Source organism: Alligator mississippiensis, chromosome 14 (genome assembly GCF_030867095.1).
Source record: "Alligator mississippiensis isolate rAllMis1 chromosome 14, rAllMis1, whole genome shotgun sequence".
Taxonomy (NCBI): Eukaryota; Metazoa; Chordata; order Crocodylia; family Alligatoridae; genus Alligator; species Alligator mississippiensis.
Window position 1 is genome coordinate 35,569,289 of NC_081837.1, and position 24,798 is coordinate 35,594,086.

Sequence of the window (24,798 nt, forward strand, 5' to 3'; positions counted from 1 at the left end):
TCACCACTCCGACTCTATTCAAACCATCTTTTTCACCTATGGCATCTTATTCCTTTCACAGTCAGTGTTTTCTTTCACCCCGTAGCCCAACTGAGCCAGCTGCAGTGGATTAAGGAGTTGAGAGATTTGTAAAATTAGACGTGGATTCTTCAGCCTCTAATGCAAACTGAAATGTGCCCAAGTTGAACAAATCTCTGCTGAGGGTCCTAATTTAAAACACTAATGACACTTTTCTGATAAAATCTCGGAGATCTGCAAGTTTATAAAAAGACCCCACGCACGTTAACAAAACTAATGTTTATTGAAGAGGAGTTTTCTTTTTATTTACACAGTTCAACAGAATGTAAAAGATCATCCCATACAAAGTTGAGGAGCCCCTTGCTGAGGCCCCAGCAGCACGCGGAACAAGTTTGCCAAATTTTACAGTTGGGTTTTTGTAACACATTTCAGTATCTACACAACACTTTTTCGACTGACAATTTAAGGCAGAGTCAGGGCACAGTGATAAGTGACGTCGAAGTGCAATTTGGTGCTCGGCCTGATACAAAGAGGAATTGGCAGCATGACTCATGTTCACTCCCATTAGGATATTACAAGACTGGAATTATTCCTGAACGTCTAGTTGGGGAAAAAAAAAGAACGCCTCATGCAAAACTCATGTCTGTAACTTAAAAGAAAAAAAAAAAAGCGAAAAGGCATTGGTAATGACTTCAGGTTAGCAGCTAATAAGAGAATATACACAAAGTCAGTAACAAGTTATTTAAAAAAAAAGTTTGGCTAGCAGATCTGGAAAAAAAAACCATAAAAACTCTTATTTTGATAGCGGTAATGCATGGATCCTGGAAATAACACACTTTCCCCCCTCTCTAGTGTCGCTAAGAAACCACATGTAGTAGAAAACAAATGTATGTAGGTATCTTTAAAGGAAAACCTGTTACTGGAAGGGGATGACCAACAGGTACAGTGTTAGGGGGAAGATTTTCAAAGGCACCGAACTGCTATTGAAAGCCTACAGAAGTTGGGTGGCTGAACTGCCCCTAGTGCTTTGGAAAAAATCCATCTTTAATTTCAAATGCAATAAAACACAAACTGTATATGGTTTCAAAACACATCCAGAAATTAAATATACACAAGAGATAGCTAATACACAGTACTGTATAGTGATTTTCACAGCAAATCAGCACAAGCTCGAGGTGTACAGATTCTCCCTTGTCTTTGGTATATATAAAAAAAAAATACACTAGTCCCTTTGATGAAAGGGCTTCTAATACAATTACTGTCTCAATATCTTTTACACTCAAACTTGTAACAGCTCAGGAGGGTTTTCAACTTAAAAGCTTTAACATAAGCAAAAAAAGCTTTTAGGAATTGCAATAAAAAGGCTTAAATAAGAAATTGGTAACAGCTCTTGCCTTTCCAATTGTTTATAAGGGTATGTGCAGGCAGCTAGAGAGCAGGAACTCACCGTGGATCAGCTGCTTTGCGATAACTGCCCACATGCATGCTTTACGCCACAGCACAAGGAGCTAAACCATGAAGCTCCCAGTTCACAGAAGGCAGAGCTACACAAGTTTAGTTTTCACCTACAGGGAGGCAAGAGCATCCACATGGACAGCTACCACGGAGAAGCCGATCTGCAGCAAAGCCTCGCTCCCCTTTGTTAAGTAGTTCGTTTGCACATACCATTTAGGCTAAGTAGACATCCAGGGGTATTAGGGGGAGGTTAAATGAATCCAAAATGGCTGTCCAGTGTCAGCTAAGTCAGGATTGGGGGGAGAACACTAGTGGGGGTTGGAAGCCATGACTCACAAGGGGTGGGAGTGACAGGCACGACCTACGGGTGGGGTGGGGTCCACTCCCCCACAAGCAAACCTATATCCCCATGCCTCCTCCCCTACCTCCCACCAGTTCCAGCAGCAGCAAACACTGATAAAAGCAGTTTTACCCCAAGCAGCTTGTAGGATGGGGGCTGAGAGGGCTGGCTGTTTGTGGGCCGGGGGGTGTGGGGGGAGGTGAAAAGAGCAACCCCGGGGCTGGGCTTTTCCGGCCTTGGAGCTACTTAGGGAAAGCGTACAGAAGTCCCATGCACCGGTTTGACCTAAATCAAGCGAGTTTGATACTGCATAGATCTAAGTTTATCTTAAAATGGGTTCTGCAATTTTTAGGCCAGTTTGTCTGCATGGAATTTGTGTATCGTTACAGGTTCAGACTGACTGCTGGTCACTGAGACCAGGTCTATAAGCGTAAGGTCAGCACAGGGATGAGCTAAGTTTAAAATCAGGTGGCCATTTTCAACCCAACTTAACCTCCCCAAATGTCTGTACTTAGCCTTTAGCTACATATCTTGTAATGAGGATTAAAGGAAAATGGATTAGAATAGGATACAGCAACGTTCACATTTGAGACGTAAGCATCAATTAGAAAAAAAAGCTGTTAAAGGCAGGAAAAGAAAGAACTGGCTAAACAGTCTGATCCTACAAACCTTTACTTATGAGAGCCTCAACTGACATGAATATTCCCATTGTCTACAAAATGCCATGGCCCGAGTAAAGACAACTCCTGACTTCAGGATCTGCAGAACCCAACTTTATTTAACCTGCTTATGGCAATGGAATGAGACAATTCCTACTACACCAAAGTAGGAAATCAGAGTGCAGCATTCGGGAAGGCTTAATAGTTACGGTTTTTAGACAGAGGATGTTAACAAGATGTCACTCTCAGTCTTCACTAGCATTCCTGTCAAGCACAATACCTCCATTCAGATCCACCCCCCATTCAACATTTGTGGCACTTCCAATCAAAAAGACTATTCTGGGAATATTCCACAATGCTCTCATAAAAAAAAAAGTTGCATCAAAATCCCATTATCTTCCTTTTGCTAGTCTAAAAACCTAGGATACAATACAATCCTATAGCCCTTGGAATACCCTGAGGCATTGCTCTACCTTCTAAACATGGGAGTTGTTATATGCTAGCATTCAGCACCAAAAATAGGATGCAACAGGAATTTCAACAGTTTAAGTTGTTATGTACTTTAAAAAACTTTATTAATTTAAATGTTTTGACAATTAAAGACCAGTTCCACACAGCTGGTGTGGAATGCATACCATGAGTGCAACAACAGCTACCAAACTGGTGCAAAAAAGAGTGCTCACTGATGCAGAATCCCCCAAATGAGTCTGATCAAGTTAGAGAGCTCCGAGAGGTGTTTAGGCAAGGGAAGGCACTTTGGGGCTCTCACAGAGAGCATCCTGATCATAAAGGAATGTGCTTCCATAAACTACAATAGTAAAAGAGGGGGTTTAGGTTCCATGTACTAGGACTTTCTGATGATGTGGGGTAAGAAGTCATCTCCCTGAAAGGCTTCAGGAAGAGATGCTTCAGCCATGGTACAGAAAGAAACAACATGCAAATGGAAAGGGGAGGTCATTGAACAAGGATTTTTAAATGAACACTCAGAAGAATTTGATGCTTTCTGCCATAACTCACTGCTGCCTAGACAGTGCTCTGTTACATCCTGCCAACAGCTTAAAAGGCCACAAAAGTTTGCATCATCATCCTTATCTTTGAAGCTGACTAAGACTAGGCAAATATTAAAAGCTGTGAAGAGAGGGCAGCAGCAAAAATAGGAAGCCCCAAAGTTTGTCCTATTATACATAGGAATGTATAGCAATGTTCAAAATAAATGGATACGCTTCCTTTCTCCCCATCCCACCTTCTACTCAAGGCCTGCTCCTGTTACTGCCTATGGTTCACTAATCTCTTCTATTACCCACATTGATTACATGTATGCTTCTTCCTCACAGCAGTTGAAAATTCAGCTGGTTTCCATGGATAGGCTGTACCAAAGACGAGTAGACTGTTTTCTCCTGTCACTGCTCAGAAAAAGCAAAGCCTTACACAAATTCATAGTTCTAAAAACAATTAATGGATTTAGGGTCATTGTCTCCGTCTTAGTACCAAAAGTAAAGTGCACCACAACTTGAGGCAATTGAGAAAGAGCTGAAAAATGCTATTGAAAATGCTTCTGAGTAGCGTTATAAAAAACAGAACTACAAACTAAGGTTAAGGCAATACAAGTTTTGTCATTATACTACACGGTGATTTACTGGAGTTGTCTACCTCAAGCTTTAATTATTGCTTTAGTTCCTCTGTACTACAGTTCTTAACCATGAGAGAAACACTGCTGGCAGAATTGGCAAGTTAAGTATGTCACGCAATGTAGGACTGCTGAAACAGTCTGTGTAAATGCCATAAGCTTTGTGGTGTCACAACAGAAAGGCTCGCTCTCGCGCTCTCTCTCTCTCTCTCTGATGGATTGAACAATCTGGTAAGGAACCAAACACGAAATCAGAGAGACTCTCTCCTGAAGCAGCACAATGTTGTTTGCAGCAGAGGTGGTGAGAGCATTTTGTAGACTTTTCAATGGAGCAGAAAAAGAAACCCATGTTAACAACAATGGTGTGCAATATACTGAGCTGAACATCTTTTCCAAGAGCTCTAGCCCCCAGGTAAGGTTTTCTTTGAAGGGTATAATCTCAGTACAGAGAAGTAAAATCCAAGGCTCAGAAATAGTCCCAGGTCAAGACTCACTACTTTCCCGCTTTCATATAGGATGGTATCGCCCCTCGGGCTGTCAGGCCCTCAAAACGCTTGTAGGTGTAATTGATGAAAACCCAGTCTTTATTCTTGTAGTCAGTCTCTGGATGATTACTTGTGGCGACTTAAGAGACAAAGAGATAAAGGATTTAATTTCTTCAGACATTAAATGGTACTTATTCTACAGAATAGACACAACCTTCTTTAAAAACCTATCAGATCCTCGAGTTGAAAAAAAAAAAATGCTATTGCCCAGTTCTATTCCTTAGCTGCAATCCAAGAGAAGCATTGGAGTCTATGGGGTTTTTAAAAACCACTCACTAAAATGCTCTAAAAAATCTACCAATGGTCATTCAAAAATGTTTTGTCAAGCAGTCTTTGATTAAAGCAGACTCGCTCCAATGACAACATTAAATCTACCACATTCATTGTAAATCTGCATATGTTAAACCTCACCCTCACGTGCCCAAAGAAGGACCACCAGATTCCAACTATACATTTACAGTCATTAGTAACAGCATAGGGACAATCATGGTTTTGGGTGTGTACAATAGAGGGTGAAGTGTCTTATATATACATTAAAAAAAAGGCAGGCAAGGGCATCAGTGTCACCACCATAAGGGACTTTTGGCTGCAACATTGCCACAATACATATTACACAAGGGAGATAAATCTGATAAATACAAGTTTTCCTTTTGTTTCTGGGTTTAAGTCTGAAGTTCTCCTTAACACCACCTGTAGCTAGATATTACAGTAAAAAAAAAAAAGAGCCTGCTTCCACAAGGCCTTGACTCATACAGATTCCCATAATCGGGAATAATGAATCCTTCCACTGACTTTTCAAGGTCTATCCCTGTTGCTGGCTACAGTTTACTCAAAGTCCAGTGCATGGAGCAACTGGCAGGACTGAGCTCACAGCTCATAAGTTACCATTTAGAATCACCTGTAAGTATTAAAAGGACTCTTACCATGAACTTGCTAGTTTAAGCCATTTTTGCACATTTAACTTCAACAGGAAACACTACATTATTGTATATAATAGGTAACTACAGACTGCAGTGAGAGATTTACCTGTTGGCTTAAGGATATCAGATTCTGGAAATTCATCAAAGTTTGAGGTGTCATCAATGCTTTTAATTTCTATAGGTATTGCAGCAGGCCTCTCTCTGCCAAAAACAACACGCTCAGCATTAGATTTTAAGGCAACACATCGCAGACAATGAATACACTACATTTTGGAAGGGTGTCAAGAACAAGGCAGGAGAGTGCCCAAACTTCATGGAATTTCAGGTCAAGTTCTGTATTCCACTTCTATCTCCCATGCTTGGACCTGCTTCCCTGTACATCTGAGTTAGAGCTGGGGTTTTTTAAACCAATAAAGGAACACTGCCAACAAATCTATTGTGATTAGATTACTGGCCAGAAAGTAAAACAAGGACTAAGATTTCTGAAAGGTTATTGTCCAGCAATATCTTACCTGATATGTTCCCAATCAACCCCTTCAAAGAAAAGGTTAGTTTTGATTTCCTCAACACCAGGTGCACCAATTCTGTGCTCCCATTCACAGCAAAACCTGTATAAAAAGGAATCGTGAAAATAGTGAAGTGTTCCGTTTAGAAAATGCAAGGCATTTATCTATATTTAAGAAGTAATTAGAGATACTTAATTACAAGAGTTTATGTTAAAAGCAAAATACAAACTCTAAGGAACGTAAAAGTGGAGATGGAAGTGTAGGCTATTTCAGTTTTAATAAAATGTAGGCCAGTAGAGGGCAACAGTACGCCAACAAAACTGTACAACTATTACTAAGTATTAATAACAGATTAAAAATTATTAGAAACATTAGGTATGCGATTATGACAGAGGCAAACAACGGCATATTCTTTCACAAACAACCTGGTGCACAGTAGAACTTGTGCATAAACCATGCTCTAAATACACTATCAGCTGCACTGGCCTGTTGTGTCCCACAGCCAAGTCTGAAGAAAAGGTTTTCCAGGAAGTTTGTAGGAGATAATTTATTCCCTGAACTCTGTCTAAATTTTATTGCATACATTTATCTTGATCTAGATCAGGAAGGAACGTTTTGGTGTTGGTGAATGGCTCTTGCAGAGAACATGAATGTTGACAAAGGGCAAAAGGGAGTTACCATATCCATCATCATAAAGGTAGTAGTGTGTGAAAGCACAGTGGGCAAGTCCCATTTTGAGATATGAGCTTATCAGGATCACCTATAACTTTCCCAAAAGAACTTACCACCACTCGCAAATGTTTCAAAACCACCTAATGAAAAACCAACAATTCAAATTAAATGAGAACCTTGACTGTTTCAGAGACAACCTTTGCCATTACAAAGAGAAAGGGGTCTATATACAGGCAGTTAAATTATCCTCATTCTTTATTTCTTAGAATTATAAAATTCAAGTTTCTGCAAAATTCAGAGATGCAGGAAACAGAATTAAGGCATTGGGAGTATGCATCTTGTAGCATTTTGGACATATGAAATATCCTTACTTTATGAAGGAGTTTCAATAATGTAATCCTTTAAGAGATACAAATTGAAGGAAGCCAGTAACAGTTATGAACTTGAGGAGAAGTTTGGTTGCTGTTTGTCAGTTGTTATAAAATCATAAAAAAAACACATCTCCTTGAATTAAGCAACAGCTTTAAACTCTCTGTATCAGTCAAGTTATAAGTCTTTCATACATTTAGGTGAGATAAGGAGTTAGTAATATTTAATAAATAGTATTGGTTAAGATGATCATGTGATAACTACTGCCTGGATGGTACCTTAGAATAAGATCCTTGGCTTTATCAGATATTGGAACTTCTGGAGGAAAGATGAGAGTCTCTTTCCAGTTCATCACCTTCTTGTATGTTTCTTGAGGGGTCTCAGAACAGAAAGGAGGATAACCTAGAGACAGAGAGAGAAATTGCTGTCCTGCAAAGTAAAGAATGATTTGTGGATACTGAAGTCTATCCTCGGGAAGGTGTGCAGGTAGGCAGGAGGACAGATCCAATGACAACATTTGGGATATTTATGAAATACAAATTTGGAATAAAGCGAAGGTGAACAGCAGAAAGTAAAATTGCTTAATGTGAAAATGTGCATTGAGCCCTAGATCCTCCAATGTATGCGTGCTAAAAAGCCTATGTTCTAACAGCTCTAAATGTCTAACGTAACAAAATACGTAACCAAAGCCACATGAAAAAGAAGTTACTAGCAGACCAAACATTGCTTCTTACCAATTAACATCTCGTACATAATGACTCCAAGCGACCACCAGTCACAAAGCTTGTTGTATCCTGTCTGCATAAATACTTCTGGAGCAATGTAATCTGGAGTACCCACCGTGGAAAAGGCCTGAAAATGAATGGTTTCAGTTACATACTTTTGAAGAGCTCCTTTCTGCAACAATGGGTGTTTATGCTAAACAAAAAAAGACATAAGGGTCTTTCCAAAAGGAATATCTATACAGGAATCTGCAAAGCAAAACTGTTTGTGGCCATTTATTTTAGATGTGTGAAGATATTAATGCTTTTATTTTTCTTCACCATTAGAAGTCTCAGAGCCTAACAGCCGTTTTTTCCCTTGAACGGGACAAATTCTAAGGTGGTCAAAGGAAAGCCTTGTTCACACCTGAAGGCATGGCTTATGTCCATCTCTAACATCTGCTTTGCCACTGAACAAAAACTCCTCCTCTGGGTTTTTTCTGCTAGCTTCAGCTAGATATGAACACATGCTCTTTTTCATTAATTCTTCTTGATAGTCACCACTACATGCAGGAGGATGCAAACAACAGTGCTGGTCCCCCCTCATTTCTCAGGAAACATCAGTCTCAGGTTGGGCTAGCAGGTTCCCAAAAGGCAATGTTATGTTGAAAGTGGCTAAGAACTTTGCTATTTTTAGCCATAGTGGCACCATAAAAGCATCAAGCCAGGAAGGTTCACTAAGTTAAGTGCGTTATACACACACACACCTTCCAAGTATGGCTTAAAGGGTTTTAAAATGCACTACTGGGTTAATGACAACCATATTTAATATTAAATAGCCAGGTTGTTTCCATTTCAGAGCTCAGAGCTGTGTCTTTCCAGCCAGATGAACTGTACTTACCAACTGACGTCTATTTCTCTTCCAAGTTTCTGCTTTCCTTTTAGAATTCATGTTCTGGAAAGCTAAAGGAGACCAGGACACATGAATGTCACCACTGCTTAATTTTTTTTCCTCCTCCTCCAATTTCTACCCAAGTCATATATCCTCAAAGTCCAACAGAGAGGTAGAGTTACTCCTAGCTCATCAACAGCTTGCAGATCCTATCATTTCGACTCGCAAGTGCCCCACACTGCAGCATTCTAGCTGTTGTGCTCAGAATACAATTGGCCCTTCCATTAGAAACCCAGTTTTCAGAAGCATTAATTCCCCAATCAAAACACTCCCTTCAGGGAGTGAAGGCATTTTTAAAACAAGGATAAATTCTGAGCTCAGTTATACCCCCGTAAATCTGGAATAAATCCCCAGGCACCTCAGATTTACAACAACATAAGCTCAAAATCCATTCTACAGTCTCACTCCTGTAAATTTCCAAAAAGATTCATTCCTTTCATAGAACCAGATAAAAAATTGATGTTTCAAGGTTTTATAATTGCCACACAGACAGAGGACAGCCCAAATTGGATACTAGGATCTCAAGTGCTTTGAAAAATGCCTTCTATAGAAGTAATATATATTGGGTATAGCCAAATGTACAGTATTTTACGGTGCAAGTGCTGAAGCTGCAGAGCACGACAGCAGCATGAGACCCAATACAGCAAAACCCTTTTCCTCAGATATAGTTGTTGCAAACGTAATTCAAGTGAGAAGTCAGACTCAGAGCCCAAGAGAACGAAGGCTTCACTATGCACAGAAATTAAAGCAGATAAAGTAGCAAGAAAGACTTATTACCAGTCTTTCTAGCACATCTCAGCCCTGATCTGAAAGCACTATCTGTAGGGGTGAAAGGTGTTCAGCTTCTACAGCTGAAAAGTGAAGCACAGATTATCAAAGAGCTAGTCAATACCACCTGTATGGGTGAACTTTTTGGAATGGGTGCTCCCTTTCAGTGGGAACTGGATGGCAGCCAAAGTCACATCGCTGTCTTGATCATTTGAATTAAAGTGTTTTGATATAGTCAAGACTGACTAATGTTCATAAACATTAAAGTAGGATTCAGGGCCTAAGATCAGGAGGATCTCTTTAGATTAAAACCCCAGGAATTAACACACTGAAGGTCCAGTTAAAGCTTCCACACCATGGAGGAAGAACAGAAAGCATCAGTCTTCCCTACTTTAAACAACACATGCAACTATCTAGTAACCACAGCCACAAAGACAAAGCATTTGCTCAGCTGCCACACTGCAGTCCTTCTTGAGATGAAAAAATTATCTTAAAGGCTGATGTGTAAGAACACATACTCCAAAAATTAAGCCATCCTCAAATGAGGTATGGCAGGGTTTCCCCTATTATCCCAGCATGCAGGTACATAGGTACGAGGGTAGGGAAAAGAAAAGAAAAAAGTCAATTTAAATAATGTTTCTTTTTAAAAAATAAACCAACATAAAATTAAAATTTGAAGCTATAGTATGCTTAGGCCTTAAATACAGTTTATGGTAATCTACTCAAATCATTTAAATTAATTATTCAAGCAGCACATGCTCACTGCTGAGGTCTAAAAGAAAGGCAAAAAAAATCTCTACTAAGCTGGAGGAAGTCACTGGCTAAACACCTAAAGCCAAAACAATAAAATAGCGTTTGACAGCTGTAACCTCTTCTGCAAAAGCAGAGAAGAATTTTATTTCAGCTTTTTTCACTTTGACCTAGTTATTGAACTGAACTAAAAGTGGAGAAACCAACTCAGAGTTGGGAAAAAAGCAGGAAAACCTCATTTTCCTCTTCCAATCTATAAAGGTAAACATAATAGCCTAAGATCTATCAGGGCTAACGTCTTAAAGGAGATGATCACCAGAAACAATTACATTACATATTATCATTGTTGAACAAAGCAGCTAGTTCTAAATGAAAGCACGGTTTGGTAATCTCTCTTATATAGCCAACATATTTAAACATCCTCAGTAAATTAAAAGAACTTTCAAAATGCCATGTTTCACAATCTTAATCAGAGTCCAATTTCCGTCCAACAACAGCTTGACATAGGACATGGGTAAGATATTAATCTAATATAAAAAAAATTAAGAATATGACTAAACATATGTTAAACTATAGAAACATGTAAATAAGTATCTATTTACTTACATCCTTCTGGTTAGCAGAAAAAAGTACTAAAATTTAGCACTGAAGGCACCATTTGCTAGTCAACGTCTTAATGGTTACAAACTAATGAAATGCAATCTTTTCAGGGGCATTAGTACAAATGCAAAACAAGATTAGAATCATTCATTCCAATCAAGGTTTCTTCTACTCTTCTTACCCTGGTGATTCAAATCAGGGTGCATTAAATATGATGAACCATCATACAGAACAGCAAAGTGTAAGTAATGCAAAATAAAGGTAAATAGCATCTTTTTCCTTCCGCTACTGATCACCAAGGTTTGGGAGAACACAGTAACTGGGTTTGTTTTTGCAGTCTACCCAATTCACTAGTCACCTTCTAATCCACAACAAGGTTCTACACACCTGAAGTATTTTGCAGTAGAAGTTAGTCATCATAGGATGAAAGAATATAAAATACTGGTACTCATTTCAGAGAACTTACTGAAGTCACTAGGAAGACTGTGGTTCAGGTTTCTGTAGAACTCTGTTCTGTGAGCCTTCTTCAGTCCAGTGCACAGACCAAAATCTGATAGCTTCACATGACCCTGGAGATGGAGACCCAAAATGTAGAACCAATTTAAGACATAGATCCAAAGAACAAAGCTGTTTCTTTCCAATTATTTCAGATGCCAAAATTCTTCTTGGCACATGTACTATGTCCTGTTCTAGTATAACTGAAGATGCTGAAACAGGTTAATAATAATACATAGCAGACAAGTCAATGCCTGGTCACGGTCCTATTGACCATTTACTCCTGAGTGTGCCAAGGGCACCTTGCATCTTGCAGTATCAGACCCATAATCCCTTGAAGGAATGCATCATGCTATTTAATAAAAGAAACAGCAGTCTTTGGAGGAAGTTCTAGTCCCTCCTGTGCCACAAAAATGAAGGGGTTGTGTGTTATGGCACTCCATAATAGATTCAAAAGTCCGCCATGAGTAGAAAGCATTGCAAATATTTTCTAAAATTCTAAATCCTGACTTTGTAGATGCATATGCACTCCCTTATTCCCGTGAGGCTACATTCAATACCAAATATTAATTAGTTTTACCTTGTTTTAGAATTAACCAGGCAGTAAATATTTATTGCTGGTAAACTCCTTCCACACAAATTAAACAGTTAGTTTTACTTAGCAATAGGAGGGTGTTGAAATACCCAAACTCCCCAGGTATTACCTGCTGCAAACACCTAGAAGTAACCACGTAACCTGACCAGCCTGAAGAAAGATGCCCTGGTTCTATCAGAGATAAGATCTAGCAAGACTGAAAAGCTAATGGATCAGTTACATCCCCACATTTAAATGTAATTGCACTACTCAATATTTGGCAAGTAGAGGCCCAGCAGATGTCAGATCAAAAGGAAGCATATTGGACTAAGGAGGGAGAAATGAAACTGAAAGGGTGCTTTAAAACTGTACTCAGAATAACCAAAAATAGTTCAAAATAACTGCCACAGAGAATCACTCAGAATAAGGTACTGAGAACTGGAGGCTGAGCTGGCGGCTGTCATTATCTTGAATGTGCCTGGGGGAAGTAAACATCAATTTTGTGTAAGCTTGAAGAGATTAAGTGGTAGTACCCTATATCACAGACTGCATATTGAATTTAAGACAGAGATTAAGATTTGCAGTCTCTTTACTGCTACCCGAACTTCATCTAGTGGTTAATATTTTGTACCTTACTGTCCAAGAGAAGGTTGTCTGGCTTTATATCCCGATGGATAAAGCCCAGCTGATGGATGGAGTCAATGGCCAGTACGGTCTCCGCTATATAAAACTGAGTCTCTTCTTCTGTTAGGGTATCTTTTTTCATCAGCAGTGTCATCATATCACCTAAAAAAGTCCACAACCAATTAGCAAAAAGTAAACATAAACAGACTCAGCTCTAGCTTCCTACTAATTTTGAAGATATATACCATTAAACTAATGCCATTATTTTACTTTTCATTACATTTAGGACGAGTTTACAAAGAAGCAAATGCAATCCAAGTAGTACAGATTCAAGGACTCAAGACATGCATCTGGTAACACACATGAGTAGTAGCTATTTGCATATTTATATTCAAACTCAGTCATCTCTTTAGTTAAAATCATTTAGCAATGAGACAATGAATATAAAGCTTAATAGACTTCAGAGAATTTGGGGCAGAGGCCAAAACTACCTGTATACAAGTACAGTCCAATGCTGACCTGATGGAGACCTCAGCACAACACAAATAAATAATTTAAAAGCTAGTTAATACAGGTTCTCTCTTTAACATAACATAGTTATCACCCAGTGTTTCTTCCACATGACAGTCAAAAAAAAATAGTGACCACAGGCCATCAACTGGCCTCAACAGAAAATAAGAGCTAGATATTGTTTTAGTGGCATAAACCTAGAGACAGAAATTACACAAACTGGTATAAGTGGCTGGAAATCAGATCATATCTGTAACACAACAGAAGATCAGTGCACATAAACCACTTTCAAAATGGCCAAAACTGGTTTAAGATAAATCTGGATGGATGTAGATGGACTTAACTGATTTAGGTGAAATTGGTTTACTGAACTTCTGCCCCAGATCCCCTCCAGATTCAAGGTAACTCTCAACCCCTCAGCAACCCAGGATGCTTTGCACCTCCCCCGCCCCTTCGCAGGGTGAGCAGGCTAGCCTTGGCCCAAGCTGCCTATTCTAGTGAGCAGGGAGGCATGCTATAGAGCCCCTGGCTTCTGGCCTGGGCCACTGCAGGCATCTGGCTGTATTTCCAGAATCAAAAGTGAATATCTGTTCAGTTGCCTATCAGTTCAGTCTACCCAGCTTAGACTAACCTGAGAAGATTGAATCAGCCTTAGCCTTTTTGACCCTCTGTCCTTAGCCAAAAGCTGTAAGCAACAATTTTTTAAAGACAGGTATGAAGACATTCAATTCAAAAGAAATGAATGCAGTAGATCCCAAATAGTTTGCATTAATCACCGAAAGACCATCTGCTAAATACTACATTTGGAGAATTAATCAGTTATGGAAATTTAAGAGGCAAGTCAAAACAAGTTCACATCTGGAGTACTGTGTTCAGTTTTGGGTCCCCCACTACAAAAAGGATGTGGACAAATTGGAGGGTACACTGGAGGACGACAAAAATGCTTTGGAGGCTGGGGGACATGACTTATGAAGAAAGACTAAGGGGACTAGGCTTATTTAGTCTAGAGAAGAGGAGACAGAGAAGACTTAATAGCAGTCTTCAACTACCTGATTGAGGGTTCGAAAGAAGATAGAGCTAGGCTATTCTCAGTGGTGGCAGATGACAGAACAAGGAGCAATGGTCTCAAGTTGCAGCAAGGGAAGTTTAAGTTAGATAGTAGGAAGAATATCATCCATCCATCAGCTGGGTAGTAAAGCACTGGGACAGGCTACCCAGAGAGGTGGTAGAAGCTCCATTCTTGGGAGTTTTCAAAACCCAGCTAGACAAAACTTTGGCTGGGATGATCTAGTTGGGGATGGTCCTGCTTCGAGTAGGGGGTTGGACTAGATGTGACCTCTCAGGTCCCTTTCAACCCTAACTTTTTATAATTCTATGATATTTGGATTAATTTAGTTTAGTTTTCATCAACATCAGATACTATACCAGATGACATAAGAATAACAGATACAGGAAACCTCGCGACAGTCACCTAATCCTTCGCCAGAAGAAAAAGAATTACTAGAGAGATTGCACACTGTAGCCACATCTACACAAGCAGCAGACTGCAGTTGTTACCGTGCCGTCATTTAGTACTTGCATAAGCGAATGCTAAATGACTGTGCAGTACCATCCCTGCATAGCTTTTTTCAGACACTACTGCACAGTAGCTCATTACTACTGCACAGTAGTGGCACATCATGTATAGTACCCGCCAACGCTATTATGCAGTAGCTTGTTGCTACTGTACAATAGCATCTCGTGTAGATGCACCCAGTCACACTGTACAGTTTTTGCAACTGCAATTTAGTAAGCTTCTTCCATATTTCATTTTGTTCCCATCTAACTAGAAACTTGTATTACAGCTGTCCTAGACACACAACACTCAATTAGCATAAAGTTCAGTTGTGTACACAGAAATGCCCCTCAAACCAAAGTGGACAGCCACTTACAATTGCATATGTAGTACATCAAGGGCTCGGTGAACAATTGTTCACTAGGGCACCCTTGGGGAAAGCCAGGAGTAATAGCCACAAACTCCTAAAAGACCGTTTCAGGCTCAACATTAGGAAAAACTTCTTCACAGTTAGGGTGTCCAGACTGTGGAATAAGCTCCCTCTAGAGGTGGTGCAATCATCTACCCTAGAAATCTTCAAGAGGAGACTGGGCAGTCACCTGACCCGTTGTCTTTCCAGCCTAGTGTAAGGGGCTGAACCTGATGATCTTCCAAGGTCCCTTCCAGCCTCGCAATCTATGAATCTATGAATCTGAATCTTAGATAAACATCTGTGGTTACAGGATTCTTATCTAAAACAAATTGTGTTATGGCACAATGTCAAGTCAGAAAGCTTTTTTTTTTTTTAGTAATCATGTAATACACCATTACAATGAAAACCTGCAAGACTCCAACATTCACATACTCTGTACACTATAGTAATTTGGACTTTTTAAAAGTCAACCTATTCTCAGTTCCCAGAAGAAGATCCCCTAATGGTTATTGCTGCTGCCAGCCTACTAAAAGCAAAAGGTTAGAAAACAGAAAGTACATTATGATTCTAATAGTTGCTAGATGTAAAAGTCCACGAATTAGCCGAATAAATATTTAGACCCAGTTCTCAAACATCTGCAGCTAGCACAATTCTGAAAGAGGGCACAAAGAGAATAAACCCATAACCATGGGCCAGGTCCTTCAAGGTACCAAGCAGATCAATTCCCCAAAGCCAGGAGGCCTTAAGAATGGCTCAGTTCCTTACACAATATACCTCAAGATAGGTGGCAGTTATATGTACAAATATCAGTAACAAAGACAGACAAGGTTGGTTACTGAGGAAGAAGAGACAAAGAAGAGAAGTAAAAATGACCTTTCGTTCTCAACTAATTACCTCCAGGCAGAAACTCCATGATAAGGTAGAGGTTCAGTTTATCTTGAAAACTATAGAACATTTTCACAACCCACAAACTGTCTGCTTCCACTAGAATGTCCCGTTCTGCACGAATATGGCCCACCTGGAAATGCATGCATTCAATTAGTTACAAGCCTTACATTTTATTCGACTAATTTTTTTTTTCTCCACACAGAAGTAAATTATTGCAAAAGAGAAAATACCAACCCCCACCCCCCCCCCAAAAAAATGTCAAATTTCCAACAGCAGGAATTGAAACATCATTGCATCTCAATATTTGTAGGTAGAAAATACTACATCAAGCTTAAAACAAGCCAGAATCCTTGAATACAAGCCACTGCCATTCATCCACTTTCTTTTTTAAGGTACTTACTGAATTCCTTAGACCAGGGGTTCCCAACCTTTTTATGCTGCGGACCAGCGAACTGCAGACTGGAAGTGATCAGCATACTGTGGGCAGGCAGCCAACTCTTTTTTTATACTCAGTATTTAAAAAAAAGGGTTGGCTGCCAGTCCACAGTATGGCGGTCACTTCCGGACTTCCAGTCTGGCAATCAACCCGACCGGCCTGCGGGTTGGGAACCCCTGCCTTAGACCACTAGTTGACTCCATCTTACTCCTCAGCACACAGATTTGCAAACTATTTCTATTCTAAGACTTCCATTGCAAGAAATCTACAGGAGGATTTTCCTTTAAGAATTATAGAAAGTTTTTCAGGTGCAAAATACCCATAGCCACATGATACTCCAATGACGCTGGAATACTTGAGAGTTCTCTTTGTGGATTGTTTTAGATATGCAAATGTTTCTGGAATTAAATAAGACCCTGACTTAATAGGAAAAAATACTGCTGTTACACAACTTCTTGTGCTGTTTGTATTGCATGAGTGTCTACACAGGGAGTTATATCAGGAAGACTTAAAGGAGTAAAATTACATTAGAAGAGCTGTGCCAGAAAGCTTCCCTCTGCAGATAAGCCATAGGGTGATCTAGGTTAGAATGGTTCTATAGATAGTACTTACATAAGACACTAGCTATCACTCCTTTAACTAGAAAAAAAGGGGGAAAAACCTGAGTCTACAATTTAGCACTCATTCTGAGCTAAGGAACTTTGTTTTGAGCTCTAAAACATGAGTCCAGCTAAAATGATTCCTAACAGTTTAGGAAGCCAGCATGACCCCAACCAACCCATGCTGCAAGCATCTTTAACTAGAATTGTATTTAAAAAACTGAAATTTAAACATTTTGTCTTCAAACAAAATCTTGGAACAACATCAAATTGAAGTCTAGTCACTTTAACATGGAATAAAGTATCTCCAGATTCCCAGACAATTTTCATCCTAACCTTTTCTCATTTTAAAAAATGAAACAAGCTTTCTGACCTGGGTATGAGAGAAACGGGAAAAAAAAATACTACACAGGGAGGGGAAAGAAGGCTAGTCTCACTGAAAGCATAGAAGCAAACAAGAGTAAGATTCCCCACCCTTTTAATCTCTTTCAGTTATGGTAATTTCCTGTGTTAATTGCAACTCATAGTTAAAAGAGAGGGAAAGGGAACTTTCTAACCTGAGTGTATCCTTTTAATGTCTGGTCTACAATTGCTTTTAGAAAAGGTATAGCAGAAAAGCACAGGCTCTTCACGTGTTAACACTGAACTACCCTGAACAGCTCTTTTACACTTGCTACTTATATGACTAGTTCCACCAACTGCAATGGAATTACTCACATGAGTAAGCGAGCAAGAAGGTCAACACATGACCACTGGCCTTACTGGCAATTTATGGTAATGTTTCCAGCACTGAGCCCACAAGAATTTGCTGTTGGTGCTGAACAAGGACTGACATCTGGCTTAATCTGAAGATTTTATCGACGTTCTCACACACTTGATGGTAAAAAGAGATATATAGCATCACAGGATGTAGTAAAAAAGAACATAATCCGTTATAATCAGGAAGTAAGCTCTTGATCATGAAAGCTTATAGTTAGTCTATCAGGTGCATTTCTACTCTGCCTCCTGCTACCTCACTATACTAAGTTACAGTTACTCCTATGTCCCCTTCAAAGTGGAGAAACTGTTACTTCAAAGCCCAATTTCCAGTCTTATTCCACATCAGAATGAAATGCTTCTTGGGAAAAGCTAATACAATTGTAGCATCCATTAAGTGACAGCTTAAGTTGTTTTAAGAATATAAACAAATTTAAACTAAGTACATATATATTTTAATAAATACAGATATAGTACATATGTATAATCAATCACCGACATTATAATTCTTTACTTCCCCCACCTCCCCATAAGCATTAGAATTTTTTAAAGATAAAAATGAGGTGGGGGAGACCTGGACAAACCATAAAGTTTAAATCCTAAGGCTGAAATTTTCAAGGGCAGTCTAGGGAAAACTGGGCATTCAAATCTCCAATGCAACCTGAAAAGTCTGGGAGGGTGGCAGGGGTGGGAGAAGAAAATTAACACTATTTTTAGCTTGCAAAACTATACTGCAATTATCCCTTAAGTTTAGGCTAACAATCGTCATGAAGTAATTACAATTTACAAATGGAACAGAAAAAGATTTGAAGGCGGAAACTGCAATACTACTTAATAATCTCATTCACCTGCTCTTTTTCAAGCATGTCTGCCTTGCGTAGTATTTTCATTGCATACACATGCCCTGTGTCTTTCTTCTGGACAAGCCGTACCTATAGGTTGTGGAAAAAAAAAAAAAAAAAGACACAAATATATCCTTCCTATGGAAGCTTCCTCCTGCCCCCTCCCCAGCGTTGTTTTCAGAGCAATCCAAGTACTGAACGCTTAAAACAAACAGACAAAAGTTCTTTGGGCTAATCCAATACCTTGTATTAGACCAACTCAAACAGTTGAAAAAATCCTTCTTTGCAAGCTTTCAGGTACGAATACCCTTCAAAGAGTATTTGTACCCAAACGCTTGCAAAGAAAGATTTTTCCAACTATCCGAGCTGGTCTAATAAAAGATATCAGATTCACCCAAAGAAACTTGTCTGCCTGTGTCCTTAGATAAATAAAGCTACGACCTATACCCATAAAACAAACGGTTCAGTTTTGTTTTGAAAAGTAGCATCAGATGCAGACAAGAGCATCTGATGGCTCATGATACGGTAATGAAATACAGAGCACGTTACTTCTAAGACAACAGATCATTGTAATAAGGCTGATTCCTTCTGATGGCGTTTGGCAGCCTATATGAAATGAGTTGGATGATCTAAATGTTGTTTGGCAGGCAATTTTCTCCAGCGTTTAAATACAGTATATCTAGACCCTCAGCTATCACTGCACCCTCCACACTAGCCCTACAAATCTAGGATTAAGGTACTTCAGCAATACAACATAAAGAACATGGCAGGCTGCTATTATACCTCTTCTGTAGACAGAACTGTAACATACATGTTTGTCAACCATTACTAGAATTATACGCCTTTAAAATATACATAATAAGCACTGACTTAGAAATGGCATAAAGATAGACTCAATGAATGTCAAATTCTAAACCATCAGCAGCTTTTTTCATGTCATTTGCCTTCAAACTGTGTATACTGATTTAAGGCCTTTCAAAGCATTCTAGTCCTTATTATGCTAGTACTTTTATACAGCAGTCATGTTTTTCGTTTTTACCTCTCCAAACGCTCCTCTGCCTATTACTTTTAAAGACTCAAAATCTTCCAAGCCGAGCCTTGTTCTCTTTAGGCGAAGAAACTCAGTTTCCTTTTGGGCATGTGCTGATCTCCTAAGTCTCTTCTAGATTTTGTTTACAAGAAAGAGAGAATGAGTGTCATACGGTTAGTCTAAGTTTCTTCCGTGAACACCCCCACCAATCTTCATAAACAAATTAAAACTATGAGAACTAATGATTATAGAGCAGAAAACTTGTTTTCTTGAAGTCAGTACCTCTTCATCCTTTAAACCTTCCTCGTCCATCAGTTGTTCTAGTTTCTTTTGTCTGAAATAGGAAACACAATTATAAGAAATGTTCAGTTCTTCAGAAATACTAAAAAAAAAAAAAGCACATATACTTTTGACATGGGAGTGTTATCTTGAACAGAGAGCTAGGAGTTTGGAAATCTGGACCATCATGTTCTGTTCCTAACTTACCCAGCATCACACCAATCATGAAATTCCAACCTCTCTGCTTCAGTTTACCCATTTATACATAAAAGGGTGTATTTATATAGATTACAGATGTGTAGACAACTGATGTTTACTGCACATTCACTGATTCACAGTAGTTTAGGGCTGGAAGGGACCTTGCGAGATCATCGGGTCCAGCCCCCCCTGCTCTGGGCAGGAAAGACGCCTGGGGTCAAATGACCCCAGCAAGGTGCGCGTCCAGTCTCCACAAAATGTCCTTGGAAAAAAGGCAATATCAAAGTGAAAAAAATAGATTTACAGATGCTGATCTTTTCAGAGTTAAGCCAATAGCAAAATTACCATCAGAAGTCCAATTTCACCATCTTCCCTCTGATTTTGCTAAACTAAACCATCTGTCTGAAATTTCACATACCTTAATTTATTAAAGGTGATCTATGGTTATTCTAAACCAAGATTCCAGAGGTATGAGCTCAATTTCTAACTCTGCCAATGATTTCTTGCATCACATGAGGAACACACTTAGGCCCAGATTTGGTTTATTATTGAAAAAGAATAGAGTTACCTTCCTCAAGTACACAAAGTTACTTAGAGACCATTCCTCACTGATTTAAAAAGGAGTTCAGAACCTAAACTCCTTCGTGGATCTGGGTCTTGCCTTCTCCATGCTGCAGTTTGCTATCTATCAAATGCATAAAACAAATTCCCTACCAGAAAAGATAAATTCATTCATTTTTGCAAGATGTTGAGATACAAGTGAGGTGGAATGCATCCTGCCTAAATTGGTATTAATGATTCTCCCCACCTTACAGTATTCATATGCATTTACAACTTGAATTCCACCTGACTTCTGGGGGCAAAGGAGGCTGTAGCCTACTTTTGTTCAGATTCAGACATTACAGGTACCAAGAAGAGTTCTCAGAACAATGCACATTGCAAATTTCTCTATGAACTTTTCAGTGTGTATACTGTTTGATAAAATAAAGAACTTTTGTCATTCTTTGCAAGTCATTCTTTGCAAGATCCTCTTCCGGTTTCCAGTACCACTAAGAAACTGCCAAATAATGATAACATTTTAGGCCAACATGTCTATATCATACCTACTGAAATTGCTTTCCCATTATTTGCCTACCATCCTTCACACACAGGCAGTTCACATGAAGTAACTCATAGCTCAAATGGTGTTGAATCAGTTCTACTTTATACCCAAAGGTGAGTTTTTCCTTCCATCTCATTCTGACAGGACATGGAATTCAGATTTAAGCATGCAATCATAAAGTAATTGCATTCACAATGCAAATCTAATGAACGTGTACACACACAAATCTTCATCTTACAGAGAGAGAAGGCGGCTTTATAGCAAGGCTTTGGAAGTAGGGTACATAACACAGAGCAGAAGGAATCACACATGAAACATGAGCAAAGCCTTTGAAACTTCCCATTTAGACAGAATCTAAAAATTATTCATTACTGCCTTATGGCCTTGAACTAAAAAAAGCTCATAGATAACCCAGCCTTTATTACCTCAATATTTCGGGGTGGGGGGTGTCAGTACCTGTTTTACTTTTGTCAGTGAGCATTTCATAATGATTAAGTTAGCTTTTTCTGTCATTAAATTACAAGTGAGGGAATCCTCAGCCTTTCTGAAAGTTATGGTTAGAGGATCCTTTTTTGTCAAAAGGCTGCATTTCACACGTGCCACCGCAACCAATGATAGCTGAGGGTACTCAGCATCTTGGAGGATCAGGATTTCTGATGATTATTAACAAATTCGTTCATCACTCATTACTTAACAGCTCTTTTTAGACTCCTTTTCCATACACATTTAAAATGCTACAAAACAAGCTAAACCTTTAAACTTGGTCACTATCATCTCTTAAAGCTACAAAGATTTTACAAGGGGAATTAAAAAAAATCAAGATCAAAAGTAGATGGTGTGTTTTTAGGGGCTGAAGTTGTTCTTTACTACTTACATGATTTTTTAAATATCATTTTCAGTTTTAAAAAGAAGCCTTACCCCCATTTTTCCTCAATTTAGCCTCAACCATATGGATTTTTTAAAAAACATGGTCTAACAAACTGCTGGATTTAAGACAAAATATTCAGAATTGAAAGGATATTCTGTTTTAATTTGTAATGTTCTCCAGCTAAACATTTTTGCACTGTTTAATCTTGAGCCCTTTCGCAAGTACATTGCTTATAAGAGCCCCTAAAATATCACCATGGTTATGATAACGTTAAAGTAAGTTATATTTAAGCCACAATGTAGGAGAATAAATGTTTATATGGAAGCTCCCATTAAACAATTCTACTAATAGTATCCTCTCCCTTCTACAGAAACACACTTATCTCTTCCACCCCAAAACAGATTTTACCTCATTTCTCGTTCTTCGTGCTGTGCAATGAGATTGCTATAGAAGTTTTCTAACGTCACTTTTGTCATCGTAACTCGTTCCTTGGTGTGGTTACTCATGGATGAGCAGGGTGTTGGACCCGTCATTGCCATCGCTACTAGGAAGGAAAAAAAGAGTGAGGGGCAAAATATGCTTTAAATTGAATGTGCATTTGTAAAGATGTTTCACTACATTAGAAGCTGAAACTAAGAATTGAGATTGAGTGGAGCTAGTAATATGACGTAAAGCGTTAACATAATTAAAGGTGCTAGACCAGTTATCTGTCACCAGGAAACATCAGCAAGAGAGGCAGAGCAGGGAAAAATGTTACAAAATTAAAAGGTACATGTCAAACTTCCTGTTTTCAAACAATGAACTGAAACAAGAAGGAAGGAAACTTGACAAACATTATGCCTGAAAACCACATTTTGAGGCAGTATTGCAGATGTTTTGTACTACTCCCAAAGCATCTCGCTGCCTTTTATAAATGCTAAGAATGATAGAATCTGCCAAGACACTTAATCCAAGAGCCCTCCTTCCTTTGACCTATACAGAAAGAGGATAAGAGGATACCTTGAGATTTGTTACATGCTGCTCTTCCCTACTGTGAAATGTACTAGGAGCCAAGATGTTAACAAACGAGCTTGTAGAATAGCTGAAGAAAAGCAATTTTCCTTAGTTGTGTTTATCGTCTTCCATTTGAATGGAAATTTGCCCAAGACCGCCTGCCAAAATCCATATGGATTAGTTTTAAAATACATCTGAACTTAAAACAAGGACATCAGAAAGTTTAATTTCCCTAACCCCATGGTTTGAATGCTCTCTGAAAATTAAGAAATACATGAAGGCGAGGCAATTTCATATTCTGGCTCAAATTCAGGACAGATCTAAATCACCTCAATTTGCCTGTTGTAAGATACTTTGTAAAATGCAAAGCATACGACATGCAAAACGGGTTTTCCGTAATATTTATATTACGGGTTTCTGGTGATGATAAAACTCACAAGAACAAGATTCAAGTGGCTGGTACATCTCGCTCAGAATCTGAGAAGAACCGAGGGATACAATTCAGACAGACTTGCCCATTTATATCACTTGGCACTGACAAGATTGTAGTACATCATTATTTGCTACCTTCCCAAGAGCCTTTTTGAATAGGGCACCTCTGGTACAAAGAGCCATTTCAAATCTAACACGTTTCTGTGCACCTTTTTTTCCTCGAAGAGAAGAGCCCACCTGAACACTGTTGAGAAGCGTTAGCCGTATTTTCGAAGCTAAGCATTTTACTTAAGAAAACAACACCTCCAAGTGACACTGTATGAGTTAGGCATGGCAGATTCTCCCCTTACAGCACAATACAAGAGCCGACAGATCAGGTATCCGTGTGCTGTAAGCACATTTAAATCCTGCTCATTAGTTATGCAGCTAGTGCCCATTTCCCAGGGAAGAGGGTACAAAAACCACCCAGGGAAAAGCAGGTGGCATGAAAAGAAGGGGGGGGGTTGGGGGAGGGAGGGAGAGAGAGAGACAGGCAAGTAACTCGCACAACTGCAACGATGCAGATGGCAAGTTTGGCAGAACGAGCTAACCCCACGTTCCTGACAGATGCCACCTCCAGAAAGCAAGAGCGTGCCCCAAACAGGCCAGCCGCAGGGGTTGGTTGCGTTTGACCTGGGACAAGCGCCCGCGTCGATCCCGGTACAGAAACATCCCGGGAGCGGGGTGTCTGCGCAGCGCTCTGCCCCGCAGGGTTGAAGCGAGCAGCCGACGTCGTTGATTCGATGGGGATGACCGCGCGGACGTCCTGGGACAGACGGTCAGCGGTCGTGGTCATCGCCGTGGGTAGAGCCGAGAGGGCGGTGCGGAGAGGGACGGTCCTGCCTCGGGCAGGGGGGCGGACTAGCCCGTGGGGCGCCACCCAAAAGTGGGTTGCAAAAATGCATGAAACAAGCTTTAAAAAGAGATTCTCCTTTAATGGAAAAAAACGGGGGGAGGCAAAAGAGGATGTGGGGGGGGCGAGCACAGGCCCTATCCCGGGGGGGGGTACACCTGGCGGGGCAGGGCCCTGTCCGGGTGGGGGGGCACACGGAGGCCCCGTCCCGGGGGGGGAGGGCCCCCCCCAGAGGACAGCAGAGGCCGGGGGGGGAGGGGACTTACCGCAGCGGGAGGGCGGCCGCCCCCGCCCCTCACACGGAGGAAGACGCAGCCCCTCGCGCCGGGCCCGCACGCGCCCGCAGCCGGCACGGACGGCGACCCGCGCGGGACAAGCGCCCCCGGCACCCGAGCGCCGCGCGCATGCGCCGCTGGGAGACGGCCCCTCCC

The 24,798-nt window shown here is 40.1% G+C and overlaps 1 protein-coding gene across 1 annotated transcript; it reads right to left on the reverse strand.

Moving 5' to 3' along the window:
• Positions 1-282: 282 nt before the first annotated feature.
• On the reverse strand, positions 283-24,757 carry STK38 (serine/threonine kinase 38). Its single transcript, XM_006266199.4, has 14 exons — positions 24,634-24,757; positions 22,459-22,591; positions 19,886-19,937; positions 19,613-19,735; positions 18,580-18,663; positions 15,947-16,070; positions 12,583-12,737; positions 11,349-11,451; positions 8,714-8,775; positions 7,846-7,963; positions 7,390-7,513; positions 6,077-6,172; positions 5,671-5,765; positions 283-4,723 (listed from the first exon to the last, which is right to left on the reverse strand). Exons 2-14 carry the CDS (start codon positions 22,587-22,589, stop codon positions 4,593-4,595), a joined length of 1,398 nt encoding a protein of 465 aa, XP_006266261.1. The 5' UTR covers positions 22,590-22,591; positions 24,634-24,757; the 3' UTR covers positions 283-4,592.
• Between the last annotated feature and the right edge of the window lie 41 nt (positions 24,758-24,798).

What these genes read in the sequence shown, in the direction of transcription:
- STK38 (XM_006266199.4), bottom strand. Translation starts at nt 22,589, where the DNA reads ATGGCAATGACGGGTCCAACACCCTGCTCATCCATGAGTAACCACACC. An exon ending in CACGAAGAACGAGAAATGAG is followed by an intron (nt 19,938 to 22,458) that starts GTAAAATCTGTT and finishes TTCCTATTTCAG; the next exon opens with ACAAAAGAAACTAGAACAAC. An exon ending in GTTGATTGGGAACATATCAG is followed by an intron (nt 5,766 to 6,076) that starts GTAAGATATTGC and finishes TGTTTTTGGCAG; the next exon opens with AGAGAGGCCTGCTGCAATAC.